The sequence below is a fragment of the Pogonomyrmex barbatus genome, unplaced genomic scaffold, assembly GCF_055798465.1.
Source record: "Pogonomyrmex barbatus isolate J1 unplaced genomic scaffold, ASM5579846v1 scaffold19, whole genome shotgun sequence".
Lineage (NCBI taxonomy): Eukaryota > Metazoa > Arthropoda > Insecta > Hymenoptera > Formicidae > Pogonomyrmex > Pogonomyrmex barbatus.
Genome location: NW_028297115.1, coordinates 938,995 through 958,266, shown reverse-complemented (window position 1 = coordinate 958,266; position 19,272 = coordinate 938,995). Strand labels below are relative to the sequence as shown.

Below are 19,272 nucleotides of genomic sequence, written 5' to 3'. Positions count from 1 at the left end.
GTAGTACTATCTATAGATAGTACTACAGTACTATCTATAGCACTATGAAAATTCGGGTGGATAAGAGTTCGGGTGGGAAAGAATTAAAACAATAAGGAAATGTTAATATGTATAATTTAAAAATTAATAATTCTATGATGAATTTATTTAATTTTATTTAAATAAATTTATCATAAAATTATTTACAATTACATTTTCTTATATAATTATATCATATAGTTTACATATTAAATATAATTATAAAAAATTAATAAACGTTAATTAAAAATGATACAGATAGGTAGAAATACTAAAAAATTCCAGTTAATAAAAAAATGTTAAATTAGGAATTAAAGATTGATAAATCTACATTTAAAATGTTAATTATTAAATTTTAGTTGAGAACAAAGAGTAGATAGGGATATAAATCTATATAAAATCTTCAATCGGGTAGGTAGAAATGCTAAGAAATTCGAGTAGGTAGGGTAATAGTTTAAGAATATGTTTCAGTCGGATAAGTAGGATAATAGTTTAAAAATTTGTTTAACTTAATAATTTAAAAACTTGTAAATTTGTCCAAAAAAATTAATTATAAAAAGAATAAAATATAATAAACAACATTTGATTAGTATTTTAAATGCCTAATATCTTTCTTTTTTAAATTTAAATTCATGACACACACACACACACACACACACACACACACACACACACACACACACACACATATATATGTCATAAATTTAAATTGTGGGAATTGTGAATATACACACATACACACAAATCTATTTATTATATTCTGTTCTTTAAATATATTCTTGATTTAAAAATATAAAATATAAGGTAAGCGCTGTATTTTGTACATAATTATATATTTTTTATTTTTCTTATATTTTATTATTACGTAAAATAATTTTCAATATAATATATGATATATAAAATATCATATAATACATAGTAAATAAAAATAAAAAATATATAATTATTATATTATTGATACCGAATTTTATATTTTATCCTATTGTATCTTGCGAAAAGTTTTGTATTTTTATCTTATTATTGTTTTTTATATGATTATGTATGCATGGCTAATTTTGTATTGTATTGTTTGATACCAAAATAGTTAATTGTATATAACTAATAAATATTAAAATAAATTAAAACATGCGTGCAAAAAAAGAGGATTGTTAATCAAAATTAGTGGGGATGGTGGAGGTTTTTCACAAATTCATATCAATTTTATTCGATAAATATTCCTGAAACAAAACTGAACAATAACATTTTAATACATAATTTTTGTTACCGAACGATACAAATTGTATTATTATATTATATTATAATATATTATGTTGTATTATAATATATTATATTATTGTATTGTGTTATGATGTTTTTTTCTTTCGTATTAAACTTTTTTTTTGTATTTTTATTGAATATTAAATTATATTTTATATTGTAATAATTTTTTTTATATTGTATAAAAAATAATAAATATAAAAAAATTTTAAATATGCATATGAAGAAAAAAGGACCGCCAAGAAATGAAATTGGCGAGGGTGGTGGAGGGCCTCTACAAATTGATCAATAAAAACGCAAAAGAAATTATAGCGTAGAAGTTTGCTATAACTAACGAGATTTGTTAGAACTGTGATAAATAATCGACATATTTCCGATTTTGTGAGACAAGAACGGAGAAAGATTGATCGTCTTTCTTTATTTAATTAATTGTCACTCTTGCATGTAGCACGGAACAAAACCACAAAATCGTGGACATAGCACGAATGAGAACCACGCAATCGTGGACATTACACGAACATTGATTATGTAGTTCAACATCTACGTTTTTATGGACATAGGATGCAGTTCACTTGATGCTACAAGTGCTTCGAAGCATCTTTTGATTGATCAATTCACAGAATTCTTTGTTTTGATTGGTTAATCGAACGCTTCGAAGCTTTTGTGGCGCTAAATGGACAGTAGCCATAGAGGCGCTTCAAAATAAAGTTACAGCTAAATCGTAAGCATGTCCGCTCTCAGGCTTCTCTTTGGAACTAATACAACCAGTTCAGCCAAAAAGAACAGACCTATAGTACGTCTGGTTTCCATAAAGCGCATTTATCTATAGTTCATGTCACGTATATTATAACAAAATGCGCGCAATGCGCTTTATGGAATTCAACCTATAGCTGCGTTCCAAAATTCACTGCCAGTACTGAAAATATATAGTTCATGTCACGTATATTATAGATTTTCAGTGCTGGCAGTGAATAACGGAACGCAATCTGTCAAACAGGCTCTGCTCGGTTTAATGCGGACACAAATGACTATAGATTTGCAGTCACTGGCTGAGTTCGGGGAGCGCGTTATTAGAACTATCGCATCATTCTATCCTTAATTCACATATAATGAGTTATAAATATTTACATATAATTTACATACACGATAAAAATGAAATGATGTGATAGCGCTAATAGCGTGCTCCCCGAACGTGGCCAATATCTGATCGAATTTGAATTGCCAATCTGCTAGCAAATTGCTAATAGCATTTTGCTTTTGTAAAAGTAAATGTTAATGTAAAAATGAATGGTATTATTAAAAAAAAAAAGAAACGGAGCTTTGGCCGAGGTCGCCCGAAATATGAACAAGCCCGACGTACGCGTGTTAGGCCAGCCTGGGATGCGCAGCGCGCATGCGCCGACGAGCAATTCAGCTGTGTGGTGAACAATGGCGACATCACGACGGACGATATGACATCTCGACAGGCTAGATGTTCCCGCTACGCTGTCCGGACGCGGCTGCACGTACATGCGCGTCATTAGTTCGCGAACGCTGAGGACGGATCCACGACACGTAGTCCCGGGTGTTCCGCTCTTCTCTCTCTTTCTCTCTCCTTCGCCACGTATCCCTCGCCGTTTGCGATGGCTGCGGTGAACGCGAACGCGCTGTCCAGTGACATAAGCCGTAGAAATCCCCAGGACGAGTACGAGCTCATTCAGAGGATAGGAAGCGGGACCTACGGCGATGTCTACAAAGTCGGTATTCTCTTCGACTTGATCCTTTTATCGATAATTACAATCGAAGTGACCAATTTATTGTGTTTCCTCTCTCGCAGGCTAAACGGCTCTCCATGAACGACCTCGCGGCGATTAAGGTTATCAAGCTGGAGCCAGGTAAACGCTTGACGTCTGTAAAATGTTTGAGATCGTCACGCGGTGATCGCGCTTGGTTTCTCTGTTATACCTTTTGTTCATCAAGTGTCATTGTGACTTTTTTTGCATAAGTCATGGAAGGCGACATGGAAATGTACAAGAGAATTGCTCTGATGTTTAAATCGTTTGTTTACGTATACTTTGTCGTCACAGTGAAAATACCGACTTGTTAGAAATTTTATTATGGCGTGTTACGAAGTAGACTAGTTTGCAATGTCTATATGTATCTTTTAGGCGATGACTTTGCAATCATTCAACAAGAGATTCTAATGATGAAGGACTGCAGACATCCAAATATTATTGCATATTACGGCAGTTATTTAAGGAGAGATAAGTTGTGGATATGTATGGAATATTGTGGTGGTGGATCGTTACAGGATATATATCATAGTATGTAAAATATTTATTATTTAATCTTTATTTAAAATTAGAAGGAGGAAATAAAGCAGTTTTGAAGTAAAATATTTGAATAATGTTTAAGATAAAAAAATGTAGATTACAATAATTTATTCACATTGTAGATTGATATTTATTTTATATGAAATATATATAACAAATAAAATGGTTTTATGAATTACTCGAATTTTAATTCTAGCTGTTATCAACTTTTTGTTTATAATAATTAGATCATTATCAGGAATCTAGATACATTAATTTATTATATATATAGAATGTGTTAGGGATAATTTTATAAATATATTAGAATTTTGATTTTTGAAAACTGTTATAATATTAAGTTTTTATTTATTTATAGTAACTGGACCATTATCAGAGATACAAATAGCATATATGTGTCGAGAGACCCTTACTGGTTTAGCTTACTTACATAGCATGGGCAAGATGCATCGTGATATTAAGGGTGCCAATATATTGTTGACCGAAGCAGGTGATGTAAAATTGGCAGACTTTGGCGTGTCGGCACAGATTACCGCAACAATTAACAAAAGAAAGAGCTTTATTGGTACACCTTATTGGATGGCTCCTGAGGTATGTTTATCGATAGTATTCAGATATGTTTTATGCTTACATTGGGAATTGATAAAATTGATATTTTTATAATGTACAGGTAGCAGCCGTGGAAAGAAAAGGTGGTTATAATCAGTTGTGTGATATTTGGGCATGTGGAATAACCGCGATCGAATTGGCAGAATTGCAGCCACCGATGTTCGACCTGCATCCAATGCGCGCCTTGTTTCTCATGTCCAAATCAGGCTTCAAGCCACCGACATTGAAAGATCGCGATAAATGGAGTCCAACATTTCATAACTTCGTCAAAATCGCCCTCACAAAAAATCCGAAGAAACGACCGACGGCAGAAAAGTTGCTTCAGGTTATTTTTATTATATTTTTAAGATACGATTTGCGATAGGAAGATAAAAAATATATTTCTGTAAAACTGCATCAACATTGTAGTCTATATATACATATAGGAGATATTTCAAATTGTAGCATGCATTTTTCCAAGGGGAGATGAGCAAGAGACTGGCATTAGAATTATTGCAAAAAGTATCAAATCCCAGCCATATGTTTACGGATCTGGAAGCTGATGAAGATGGGGCAGTGCCCAATGTTCCACAAAGAATAGCCTCGCGTCACACCGCAAGGCCTAGGCCGAAAAGTCCTATATCACAGTTGGATAGTGATGGTAAGATTAATAATAATTAAGTAATAAACAATATATGATGAGTAATAATCTTATAATGTGATATAATCATGATTACAATTTATCTTGTAGATCAAATTAACATTGATGGAGGAACATTACATAGAGATTCCATATCACCATCCCTAGATAGCAATCCAGCATGGGATATTATGGATATCATGAATAATGTCAAGGTAAATCTATTGTAGATGTTTTTCCTATTTATGTGCCAACAAATATGTTATTATTGAAAAACAGTATCGCAATATAGCAAGTATTTTTCCAATTATAATATTAACGAAAATATGATTTTATTATAAGCATCTCATTATATGTATAGGCCGTACATAATTGTGATCTGCATCCGGACTGTGGAGTTGCATCTGCGTTTGAAGATGTCCAGGAAAAGTAAGTTGTTTCATTTTTATTTTGTTAATTCTTATCGCACACATTGTGTACGAGAAACACTAGAAATATCGAAGCTTTTTTATTACTTTCGCTAATATGGTAGTTGCTGTTTTGTTCGAAATTGTAAATACATCCATAACCACCTCATAAATATTCAGAATAAAAACCCAAAAATGTAATAAAGTTTTATATAGGCTTGTATCATATTGTGCAATATGTATCGTCTTATCTTCTACATGTACATATCGATCAAAGAAATATAAGTTATGCCAACGCAATTGTTATATACACTGCTAAACAAGACAGCAATGTAATATACATTGTAATATAAAAGCCATAAACTATTTACTCACTTACGGCTGATAATAACTACTAAGTATATTGCATATGGCATGTGTGCTTTTGCTTGTATCATGTCATACTAGTTGTCAAACAAGTGAGAGAAATATGTAAATTCACTATTCTTACTTAAAACAGCAGCACATCATATTCTAAAATATTAGTTTGGTGATTATAAAAATTTCTTCTATGGAATAAAATGGAATAAAAATGACGAAAGATATCACTAAAATTTCAAAAATAGTATATATAGATATATAGATTCATTATTTTTTGCCTTTCATTATTATTTAATTATTTTTTACTACTTTTGCGCAAATATTTAAAAAAATTTATAATTTAGAAACTACTTTATACTAGAAAGACTGTGATTATATATTTTTCAAAGATATACTTATTTTTGTGTCAGTACACTTGGCGTGAACCTTAAAACAAGTAAAATATCAAAACGTCGTAGCAAAACTGGCACAGAGATATTTCATATGTCTTTAAGGTAATTTAAATATTTACCAATTGGTTTGGAGTGAAAAGTTTTTTTTTTTATTTTTAATGTAACAAAAATGTTTTTCCTACCGAAATAAATCATGTTATTTACACTCATTTAATTCTATAATTGCTTGGGAAGCGGTTTGTTTTTCTGAAAATCTTAACATTAAATTAACTAAATTACAAAAACATAATATTAAAAAATATAAAAATTAAATTTGTATATTATATACTTAATCAGGCTTTTAACTAAATCTATATATATATATATATATATATATATATATATATATGTATGTATTTATTTATTTGTGTGTGTGTGTGGGGGGGGCGCGTGTGTGTATATATATATATATATATTAAACTTTTCTGCATAAGCACAAAAAGTTTATTATGTATGTATCGCGTACGGACGACTTTTAAATCGAAAAATCGAAATGATTTGATAATATATTGTACATATACGAAATTACAATACACTACTTTTTGCATGTAGGCAATAAATGTGATTGCTTGTATGATATTGCATGATTGATAGCAAAGTTATTGAAGAATGTTATTGTATTATGTATTTTGACAAAGTAAGAATGATCATTTTGAGATATATACATTTCATATATAGATATATACACCGACATAACCCATCCATTAGAATTATTCTGGATTAGAACTGAATGAAAAGGAGATGATTGATTCTATGTATCTATAACTTGTGCGTTCTTTTCATATAAAAAAAATGTCCAATGAGACTTCTTCAGATCGTCGTTTAGTTTGTACGAAAATTTCTATATTCTCGATATATTTTTCAATAATGTAGTATTCGGTCATAATATTTATATCCTGCCACTATTTATATCCTCGCTCCTGTAGCACACCTGCTCTGTGCCATAAAATTTGATTTGTGTAATCCTATTATTCTTTGTATATTTTTAATTTTTCTGATCAGTTTGTAATTCTAATAATTTCTCCCAACAGGAGTCTATTGCAGTACATTGATGAGGAGTTGTTGCTAAGGTATTGGCAGGTAACCCTTTTCCCTTGCACCTTGCACCTTGCACTTATGTCTCCTAATTCTGCGTATAATTCTTATAAATTGCATTATTCGGACGATCAATTCGTTGTTTACTCGCTTATGTTTCTTTGACATTTTGTTTCTTTTATTGCAAATATTAACATGATTTAAATTAATACGCATTTTTCTTTAGTTTGTTTTTATTTAATTTCTTAGAAATTGCACATATAATTGTATAATTTTCAAATTATCCCTTATGTCACATTTAAGTTGAATAGGGAATTATATAATCTCTAAGTAATATTTGAGAAAAAATTCAACTAATTACATTCGCCAGGAAAGGAGATTATATGTTTTTATATATAGTATTTTAACATAACTAAACGACATTAAAGTTATAATTAAATATTAAATAATACAAAAATGATTATAAAATTGTGTAACAAAACTGAAAAAAGACCTATATAAGAAAAAGGAAGCACAATTCATTATCATGAACTTAATCAACACTGTGATTTATAGAAAAACATTCATGTGCACAACTTTTAGGTAGATATAGAATATTGAAATATGTTTCCTTCATATTACGCATATCAATGTTGTATGTTGCATGTTAGTTTTTTTTTCTACATTCTGAATACATTGAAACTATTTCTAAAAAGTATCAGCCATATTGGTGAAGGAAATTTACATACATATACATATACATAACATAAGATGTTTATTAATTAAATTTTCTATTATATTCTGTCATAGGATTGCCTCTTTCGATTCTATGTTCTTTAGCTGTTAATATATTTACACATTACTATATTTTCACATTAGAGATTTAAGACGTAGTTTGCGAAAATCGATTGAAATTACAAATGTCATAGACTTTCTTATATAATAAATCATGAAAAATATTAAGATTATATTTCAAGATTATAATTTAAAAAATGCATTAAAGTCCGTTAGATCATTTTTTTATAAATTTTTTATAAAAATATGATATATATATATATATATATATATATATATATATATATATATATTTTTTTTTTTTTTGAAAAGCAGAAACAGTATTAGTCGCTTTTATCAAGTATTTTATATTTTTGTATTTTATTTATATGGCATCATTAAGTACATTATTTATTCCAAGACATGTCATAGTATATCAAGTAGCATCACAAAACTGGTTTATAATTTTATAGTATATGACCACAGTTTCACATGTGTGCAGGGGGAATGCAATGTCGATGGTTGGTGGGCATTGCGACCAGCTATATTCCCTGCAGTAAGTAAATAATGAATATAAGTAATGAATTACAGTAAACAAATTTATTTTTTTTGATAACACACTTCTCAGTCGATGTATTATCACGAGAAAAAGATTTATTTTATTGCGAATCATTAATTAAAACTTATTGAAAAAAACATGGATCACAACTGCGCGAATTATCATTTCATTAATACGCTTATATCTTAAATATTTAAATGTTTTCTTACTTGATCATTATTATTTAGCAATATAAAGATAAACAAAGGAATAAAGAAATTTGATTCTATTATGCGGGGAATATTAAAAAAGCTGATGCATCTGTTTCTGCATATTGTTTAATTGACAATATATGTTAAATTTGTCCACATATTCTATAATTCACCAGAATATAAGCCTTTTATGTTACCTTGTTAACATCTCAATAACGCGATTGCCTTGTGACGTACTAAAATTTGCTAAAAATATGCAGCTTTACATCTTTAATTTATTTTTCCATTACGTCTCATTTGACTTTTTCATTCAGAGAAAGCTGTTGTATATATCCCCCCCCCCCCCCCCAAGAAGAAGAATATACATCCAAACATTTATTTGTTAACTTTCGATATGTGAATCATTAATGCATATTTTATTTGTCTTTTATTAACAACATTTTACATTTCTTCTTTTATAATCATTTGAAAAAGGTGAATGCACATTAACAGGCGTTTAAATATTTTCTTTTTTAGAGCTACTCTTCCACTAGGGGAATCTTCAAATGACTGCGAGGTCCATTGTCCGTATTACAATGTGTCCGGTATGTGAGTTATATCATACAAATTGATGAGGAGACTTTCGTTGTTTGCATAATTCAATCTTCTTTTTTAAAAATTACATTGACAATAAGTGACCACCAAATTAGATTTTAATTCGTACAATGTTCGTACAATTGTTGTGACATTTTTCTAAATAATCACAAACACGTCGACCTAAATTAAATTATCTTCAGTGTTAATTTACACACACACACACACACACACACACACACACACACACACACACACACACAAAACGAAATCGAATGTTAAACATAAAGATTTACGAGTCGCTGACATTTTCGATTTTTGTGTGGTTCACAAGTTTTTTTATTATGTATTTGATTTTTGAATTCGTTGAGCTTCGATTATTATCTTTTTATATTTTTACATTTTTCTTGAAATTCTCACATACGCAATTGAAGAGTAGATTCATGCGCAGGGTCTCAAGCAAGCCCCAGACGTCACAACTCTGTGGATAAATTATACTCGTCAATAGGTATCCTCAATAATTCTCAGACCTTAACAGCTGTGAATGGGCAACGTCAACGATCATTATCGGACAGCGGCCCTAGGGACGAGCCCGCACAGTCAAACGGTATATACATCACGAGCTTATCACTTAGATAGTAAATGTTCACACGGCAATATCTCCCCTCGTAGCCTGCTATTGAAAAGATTATTTTAAAAAAATCGCTTATTATTATTTTTAAAAATTTTTATTATTTTTTTTTTTTTTTCATTTGTTATCTTAATATATCTTGCATAATTTTTTCAGGTGATAATGAAGTATCGGCCGATCGAGATAGAGAAAGTATGAGTCCCGACTTACTTTCTGACACGCCGCCCGTCCCACCAAGGAGAAGGGATCGAAAGAGACATACGCCACCGAGACCCATAAGTAATGGACTGCCTCCCACACCAAAGGTGCATATGGGGGCGTGTTTCTCAAAGGTTAGTTTATCGAAAGAAGAAAAGATTTTATATTAAATCTCTGGTGAAAAATAAATTCTTTTTTTTTTTTTTTTTTTTTTTTACCGTTGTATCATAAATTATTCTTTGATTGCTCGCTATTGTATGTGTATATGTCATATATTTCACTATTCTAGAAAATACTGAACGTTACAAAAAAATTTTACTGTATTATTCTTCGTTAGCTCGTTAGTAAGATATTTGTTACAATTATTAATAGGTATTCAACGGCTGTCCATTGAGAATACATTGCACCGCAAGTTGGATTCATCCAGATACGAGGGATCAACATCTGCTGATTGCAGCGGAGGAAGGAATATATAATTTGAACTTAAACGAACTTCATGAGACTGCAATAGATCAGTTGTATCCTAGACGTACCATCTGGATGTACGTTATCAAGGATGTTCTTATGTCTCTTTCTGGTAAGTATACTTTAATTGTGTATCATTGACATTGCTGCATAATAATGATTTTTAAATATTATGAACAATGTAATATTGTAGGAAAAACACCACAGTTGTATAGGCACGATTTGTTAGCGATGTTGAGTAAACAGACTCATAGATTTTCATTGCACATGAATAAAATACCAGAGAGATTAGTCCCCAGAAAGTTTGCCCTAACTACGAAAGTGCCGGATACGAAAGGTTGTACCAAATGTTGTGTCGGAAGGAATCCATATAATGGGTAAGTGAAAGCGATTTTTATATATTTTCTTCGCAAGATATACATGCTACTGTAATATGAAACAATTGTAATTCTAAATTTGTTAAATTAAATTTAAATTCAAATGGTGTATTCTTCCTAACATAGGTATAAGTACTTGTGTGGAGCAATGCCAGCGGGTATATTTCTAATGCAATGGTACGATCCATTGAACAAATTTATGCTTTTAAAACACTTCGACTGCGTTCTACCATCGCCTCTAAATGTTTTTAAAATGGTGATCACACCTGAGATGGAATATCCGATGGTATGTGTATCGGTTAAACAGCCATATCAGCAGAACAAACTGAAGCTGGATTTAATTAATATGAATTCGGGAGCGAGTTGGTTCCACAGTGATGAATTGGAAGATATGGATGGCTCAGGTATTTTTATGTCATATACATCTGACGATAATAATTTATTTATCTACGATCTTTGTCTTTAAAAATGTTTGAAAATGTAATTTTTCTAATCCAAAAAATACATTGTCTTTTTTGTAATAAAAATATTGTTTCAGCGACTGTGATACCAAGACGAGAAAACTTGAACGTTATTAACGTTACGCAATTTGAGAAAGATGCAATACTCGTCTGTTATGATAGTGAGTATTGTTAATATAAATTATTAAAATATCAAAGGTATCTTATTATTGTATACAACGATATGTTATGAATTCACATTCTTTGTATTTGCAGATGTAGTGAAAATGGTAACTTTACAAGGGAAACCTCGTGTTAGCAAGAAGCAGCTGTCAGAACTGCAATTTAATTTTCAAATCGAGTCCATCAGTAAGTATTAAACATTTCGTTCGTTTGTGATCTATGTGACGTTTTTATTGATAAAATATTGTATATATTGTTTATATTTGCAGTTTGTCTACCTGATAGTGTACTGGCATTTCACAAGCATGGTATGCAAGGTAGAAGTTTCAAGAATGGTGAAGTTACACAAGAGATTAGTGATCCGAGTAGAACCTACAGGTTACTTGGCTCAGATAAGTATGTATCATTATAATGATAATAGAAATGGTACTTTAAATAAAAATTTTAAGAAATTATTCAAAATATATTATGAACGAAATACACTATATTTTTTGGAATCTTTTTTTTATTAAATTGATATGATTAAATTAAATCTAGAAGCCTTTATTCAATTCTTAAATTTTTCATTAATGGATATTGTATTTATTCACAAACATTTGTCGATAATCTTGGATATGTATATTTGTGTGTGTGCGCGCATGTGCGTGCGCGTGTGTGTGTAATGAAAGCACACGATAATATAAATATATTTATAAGAATAAACGAAGGAAAAGCAATTAATTATTACAAATTCTAACAGGGTTGTGATGTTGGAGAGTCACTTGGTTCACAGTGGCACATTGACTGAATCGGAAGGAGCGGATTTGTACATTCTCGCTGGACATGAGGCCAGCTATTAAGCGTCCTAAATAACGAAGCATGCGACCGTACGCTGCATGGTCATGCACGATTTGTGATTGAACTGCATATAATGTGAAACGGCTACGAGAACGGTGAGATTAAAGTACGCGGGGTAAAAAACTTTACAATTAATTATGTCACCGCGAGCGTGCATTGTGCACAATCGGTATGCAATTCAAATACTGCGATAATCGCCGCTATCTCTATAGTCGAGAATGCATAGACTGGTAGTTACTTTCGATGATTTTCTTTTTAATGAGAGTTTTAGGAGTAGACAGTTCTTTCAGTAGATACGAGTAAAATTCTAATGGAGAGGAATAGCGAATTTGATGGGAAGACAAAGTTAAAAGGGTATATATAATTGTCCTTATGCCTGATCAAATGAAGCCAATAACAGTTGCATTACTTCAAGAGGTATTAAGGCGATTACTAGTTTATTTAGCTATATATGCATAAATTACGCTCTTATAAATTGTAGGATTAGAAAAAGAAATCTATATATAAAACGTAATCTCGAGAATAGGTCTATCTGAAGAGTTGTGAAAATGATGAATACGGTATTGAATGGTCCAAAATAGTTCGCCATATTAATGCGTCAAAGTAAATAATACAACGATGTGATATTTCTTCTCAAATTCGTCTTTCCACACTAATCTCTACAACGATTACATAATGAATAAAACAGAATGATCTATTTCCGAGATTTGGATTTTATTTTAAATATTTTTGACAATAGATGCGTGATTTTACAGAAGCATATTTTATGCGAAATGTTCCTCGCGTTCTATTCTGATGTTTCAATATATATATATAGTAAAATTAGCTAGCATACCGCCTTAACGCAAGAGAAGTTGCACCGCGTCGTTTTAAACCATCGTGAATCTAGTGAAACTCTTGCGGTGTTGTACAGATTATACAGTTATAGTTTCAAGTTTTATCTTTCTAGAACCGCGTTATATTCTATAGCTTTTGACCTTCGAGAACCGTTTAATCAATAATAGCGCATTTAGAATAGAATAAGAGTTCAATCTTTGTATTTTTAACAAGATTGCGAGATTATTAGACGAGACGATATTTATATTCTTACAGAAATGAATGATTGCGTAGTTTTCGAAGGTTAAAGCGCTATCGCTTCATCCTTGATTGGAATGTCCAAATACGTTTTAATAGGACAGACATGTCAAGCCCTTTGTCGTGGACTATGGGACATCCGTATAATCGAATTTTCACGGAATCTACGTGATGTTATCCGAGATCGCGCGCGTAGAGAAAACGACAACGACGTAGAAGGAAAGTAGCTTATTGATGTATAACGATGCATAAAAACATTTTTGAAGGATTCCACATAGAAGCAGATATTTCCATAGAGATTGTATAATAACGTGTATATACGTATACACAGTACAAAATTCTCTTGTATCAAATCACCCTCAAGAACGTCTGTATCAAATTTATGCTACTCGAGCTTCATTTTGTTGGGCATGGGATTATGTAACGAGTGCGCGAGTCAAAGATTTTTGACGATGAATCGGATCGAATCGAATCGAATCGAATTTCTCTTTGCGAATCAAATTAGTAAATAACATTACTGTTAATTGAAAACATAATTATTGTAGAATCTTGCGCGCGTATGCGTGAAACGGAATGCACTCTTCAAAAAAATTGCTGTATTATTTTTTTTTTTTAACGGGAAACACGATTTATAATATTGTCCAATGTATGTGATTCATATTTAAACTTCCTAGATTCGAAATTTTCAAATAGTTTAGGTTTGAATTTTGAAGATTCAAATTTGTGTCGAATTGAATCTTATCTGATTCGATTCGATTCGTATTCAAATAGTTCGTACATCTCTAGTGTTATATTTATTACACACAAGACATTGTGTTCATAAGTGTCTTTAATTTCAGGCGATTGTAAATATAAAACTTGGCCGATTTTTGCGACAATGACGATCACACGGCGTTCACTTCGAAAACGCCCGTTCGCACGTTTGTTATATTCGTTATATTCGAATCGTTCTTGTTTGCTGCGCAATGTTAATGCAATAATGATACGCATTTGCAAAACATTAACAGCTTAATTTGCACGTTACGGTAATGTATAATTGACATATTATTTACGAAGTAAAATCTTCAATATGATGCTTTTATATACTCTGATAAAGCATCATTGTGATATGCGACGGGAAGTGGATGCACTCAAGTAAAATTAAACAAATATGATCGAATTTCATCAAAGAATCCAAGTTTCTTTATTGTTTGAGTAGTCTTCTCTATAAACCAGTCATATATAACTGTGCATCAGAGAAATTTGTTTGTAGCAGCTTTTGTTTGTACCCGTATAATTTTTTTACATCGATATATGATGTGGTGATAATGCAATCGTATATGTCTGTGAAGTGACAAGCGAAATAACTTCCATGTGATCAGTCTTAAGACTGGGAGAAATGCATTTCTTCGTTTTATAAATAGGATTCCTTGATACTATACCCTGAGAGCGTAGGCTTTAGATGTGAGGAAAGATTATTAGTTATTTTACGTTTTAATAGAACTCCTAACTTGAATCGACTGGTCTTTTAATCTAATTTAATTTTTGTTAATTCGAGAATTCACAATATTCGAATATTTTCCCGAATAGTTTTTGTGTCGAGATCCATAATCGATTTATATACAAGTGGATATTTGTACATTTGATAACATTGAAAACATTCCTTTTTTAATTTGGAATATCTGATCAATATTTTTATGAGTTAATCGCATAATTATTAATTATTAATGAACATTGAAGAAACATTATCGTTACGTAATATATTTATGCCGCTGTGTTCTACTTTCCTGCAAGATTGATATTTGGAATTTAATGTTTCTTTTTAATATTCGTTGTTGAAAGATTTAATTCACATAAAATCAGTTATTCGTTCAGACACACTCTGATAACGTAGCGCGATTACCTCAAAATATTTAATCATACGAAGGATTCCATCAAAGTTGAGCGTTGATATTGCATTGGAATCAAATGATTAATTTATATTCAGTTATGATATACGAAAATGAAGAGTTTTTTAGCCACGTGTTTTCTTTGCTTTTCGAGCTATATTTGACATGCGTGAGACACAATTGTTGTAAAAATATATACACACACACATATATATATATATATATATAGTATCTTGCACATTCTTCCAATTTTTGTCTTCGTCTTTCAACTCAATATTCTTAATTTACATCTTTTAGGCGAGATATAAATTGAATAAAGAATCGTCAGAGTAAAATTTATAATTATCCGCAGAATGTTAAATCGTTTTAATATTTTATATGGACATTTGCTCTGTATATTAAAGAAAGAGAGAGAGAGAGAGAGAGAGAGAATAGATTTCTGAAGAAAGTATTATACTATCGAGAAAACAAATTTAATATATATTAGCGAAGTTTTGCGAGAATCGGTGAATTTTGTTTCTATTAAATTGTTCTGTGGCACAGAATTACATGTTTAGATTTATATCCACACGGGAAAAAGAAAATAGCTGCCGTAGCTATATTATGTTGTAATATATGGATAGCTAATATTTAGTTGTGATACCTATATTATTTGCTACTATATTTGCTATTATATTTATGTATCAGGAGCAACAGCAAATCGTTTTGTCCTAGCTCCAAATATAATAAATAGAGTAGCAAATAATATAATATAATATCACAACTAAGATATTACTACTATCATATATTACTACTATCATATATTACTATCAACATCCATATATTACAACATAATACAGCTACTATCACATGCAGTTTTTAACTACGGCAGCTACTTTCTTTCTTTTCCGTGCAAGTATTTCGTTTGCTCTGATAAAATGGTAATATTATGCTTTATCATATTTTTTTACACTCAAATATTCGTAAGTTTGCATTTTCCGAAAGAAAATGCAGATATTTTTTTCAGTTCTGCTTTGTTAGAGCTCGATTTTGCTGGCTTTATTTTCATTTGAGCAACAATTTTATTCCGTTCGATTAGATAAAAATAATGTAAACACGATGCAGACGCGAACAATCTATTCGTAATATGTAATTATAATCGTTGCTCTTAATGCAATCAAACACCAAGTCGACTGTTTAATCAAATGTTACGCTACACATTATTCGTATATTAAATATAGAACAATGTGCAGTGTGTCTTCCCGTACGTATTTGCAAATAGTACACCGTATGCTAGACATGTTAAATGTATTCGCGATATGAGGAACGGTATTCGATAATATCTGTCGATTTATCCAGCTTTGTTAATTATTCGAGCGAGTTATTAGATGAAGTGTGAACTTTCTTTTTGCAATAAGCAATCCTTAACACGTTCTTGCAACGTTCTTCACGATTGTCTAGCGGGAGAAAGATTGTGATATATATTGAGAAAGAAAGACGAGGTTTTATCTTTCTTTAAGATAAGATGTAATTCAAACTAAGAAGTTAATCTAAAAAAAGCAACCTAAGTACTATTAGAAAATTTAGAAGTATCAAACGGCAAAGGATAGAATTATTTAATTTCCGAACAAATAATTATTTGACGCAAGAGTTCTATTTCTTTTTGAAGAAATGTACATTCGCGAGATATTTTGATAATGAAACTGCAAACTAAATAGTAACTGCAATGTTACCTGACGTGAATTTTTGTATTATTGTAAAGACAATAATTTTATTCGGGGCATAATACATAAATCGCAAGAAAGGAAAAAAAAGGATGGACACATCGGCAGGAAGGTATATAATATTAAATTTTTGAATCTATAAAACGGAATAAATTAGCAAAAAGTAAAGAAAAGAACATAAAAAATGTAATTAAAACGTTTTAATCCAGTGTCACAGACCAAATATTAGAACCGTGAAAATTAGAGACACACACACACACACACACACACACACACACACACACACACACACACACACACACGTACACATACATTTTGTATAAATTTCACATATCCAAATTTTGTTCGCGACCACCATTCCATAAAATGGAATTTTATTTTCACAAGAGAATATTTAATTAAGAGTGCGGATGTGAGACACATCGGCGTTTGCTTCGTTATTTTTATGTAGAATCTGCAATAAATCGGTTATTTTAAACATAGTAGTATATAATATATTAAAAATTTACTTTCTGTTAATGGTATAAGATTTAAATAAACTAACATTTAGAAAATATTTAGAAAAGAAAATATACATATGATTGAAATTCCGGTATATAACAAATTATTACGTCTGAATATCCTAGCGAAGTGCCGTACATTCGTATTTTTTCTGGCAATTTTCGAAAATTCTTTCTGTATACATATAAGTGCTAGGACAATTAATACAGCGATAAAATGTACCTGTACACCGACCATATTGATGGTTTGCCTCTATAATGGATGTTCTACGTTTCTAATTCTCGATTCTTGCGTATCTAAAATTTCGAAGTCATCACAGCGAACGTGAAACAATAATGACTGTTTGTTCCTTAGCCTTCAGCTGTCCCTCGGATCAATTTAAATTTAATTAATTAAGTTGTTGCCTTTTAAAGGCATCAATTATACCCATATCATCTTCGTTTTCCAGTCTAGTATACTAGTTATATCAAACAGTTATATTTATATTGGACAAGATATTCAAAATTTGATTAATAGTTTTCCTGAAACATATCAAAATTTTTAAGTTACAAATAATCCTGCGCTCTATGATTGTTGTGAAGGCTCTATAACTTTTTAATAATTTTCAATTATTAAAAAGAGTTATCGAAAAAAATTTTTTAGGATATAAAAATTTCATTCTTCGAAATGAAAATTTGTATTTCTGGTATTTTCAGTATCAGGAAACGCCGCTCGTAATTCAATAAGGATAAGCATCCAAGGGATAGAAGAAGATTGAGCATACGCACGTACAGCTTACCATTATTTTCAAGGAAACGATGATTAATAACATATGTTCCGCATGTAATAGAGATATATTAAAATATTTTGAGAGGCAAATTCGTGAATTACATAAGAATGAATAAAAAGAGAAATATATATATATATATATATATATAAATACATACATACACACACACACACACACACACACACACACACACACACACACACACACACACATATATATATATATATATATATATATACATAACAAATATATTTAATAAAATTCTTTGACATATATATTGTAAATTCGGAGAGATATTCATTAATCTATAATAATCTATAATAGGATAGATCCCAATAATTTTGTTAATTAATCGGTGATGTTGAAGATATTGCGAATTGCGAAATATCAATAGTTAGGAACCAAAGTCGTAGCAACAAATAGATAACGCAATGAACGAATAAAATTATTCTTACAACTGGAAATTAAGGGAGCGAGCGAAAATGAAATATAACGTGTTATAACGTACAGAGATTTTTTTAGGAATAAGGAGCTTCTGTATAAAATTCTCACTAAGTGTTACTCTGTCACAATATTTAACGTTCACGTAATTATTTATTTGAAAGAGTATTGCGTGTAATATTTTTTGCCCTCAAAACTTACCAAGACAAGATAGGGAAAATTGAATGATGAAAGATGGATTCTTGTTACGTACCTCAGAAGTACGTACAGAGACTTGTTGTGAAAGAAATAAACATTAATAGTAGTCTCTGTGGTCGAAAGTTGTATTAACATGAAGTATTAGCGGGAAAGGAGCGTAAGCGTTTCTTATAAATTATTAATTGGAACTAGCGATTAAGTCTTGTAATTACAAAAGCTGTATATAATGTGTATAACGTATCATATACGTTATTCTTGCGTTCGCCGAATCTTCGTTTAGTCATTTTTTTTATATGAATGCAGCATTGTGAGAATAATTTATAGGCATATTTAATTTACCTGTATCTACAAAAGCAACTAGCCAAACTTCTGTAAATAGATCGTCTCATAATAAAATCTATCTAAAGAATAATAGGTATGGTCTGAGATATTTGCCATTGCTCTGTCATCCCTATTGTCTTATCGA

At 30.7% G+C, this 19,272-nt stretch overlaps 1 protein-coding gene across 12 annotated transcripts; it reads left to right on the top strand.

Moving 5' to 3' along the window:
• The first annotated feature begins 2,664 nt into the window (after positions 1-2,664).
• Positions 2,665-19,218, top strand: hppy (MAP4K3-like protein hppy). 12 transcript variants are annotated; one of them, XM_089075761.1, is made up of 21 exons: positions 2,665-3,011; positions 3,092-3,149; positions 3,423-3,578; positions 3,943-4,175; positions 4,255-4,518; positions 4,638-4,833; positions 4,924-5,027; positions 5,174-5,241; positions 5,990-6,073; positions 7,042-7,080; positions 8,301-8,354; positions 9,065-9,132; positions 9,561-9,728; positions 9,909-10,084; positions 10,323-10,527; positions 10,609-10,792; positions 10,919-11,196; positions 11,331-11,414; positions 11,509-11,601; positions 11,685-11,811; positions 12,155-19,218. In XM_089075761.1, the coding sequence occupies exons 1-21, from the start codon at positions 2,898-2,900 to the stop codon at positions 12,252-12,254; spliced, it is 2,853 nt and encodes a 950-aa protein (XP_088931887.1). In that variant the 5' UTR covers positions 2,665-2,897; the 3' UTR covers positions 12,255-19,218. The 12 variants fall into 12 exon arrangements, 8 of the variants coding, with proteins under 8 accessions (XP_088931887.1, XP_088931888.1, XP_088931889.1 ...); XM_089075762.1 differs by having other exon boundaries at positions 2,666-3,011; positions 9,573-9,728; XR_016138965.1 differs by lacking the exon at positions 5,990-6,073 and having other exon boundaries at positions 2,791-3,011; positions 12,155-12,347; positions 18,094-19,218.
• The last annotated feature ends 54 nt before the right edge of the window (positions 19,219-19,272 follow it).

Excerpts from the sequence above, each read along its gene's own strand:
- hppy (XM_089075761.1), top strand. The coding sequence starts at position 2,898 with ATGGCTGCGGTGAACGCGAACGCGCTGTCCAGTGACATAAGCCGTAGA. Across the intron at positions 5,028-5,173 it reads ATATCATGAATAATGTCAAG|GCCGTACATAATTGTGATCT; the intron begins GTAAATCTATTG and ends TTATATGTATAG. Across the intron at positions 10,793-10,918 it reads GGAAGGAATCCATATAATGG|GTATAAGTACTTGTGTGGAG; the intron begins GTAAGTGAAAGC and ends TTCCTAACATAG.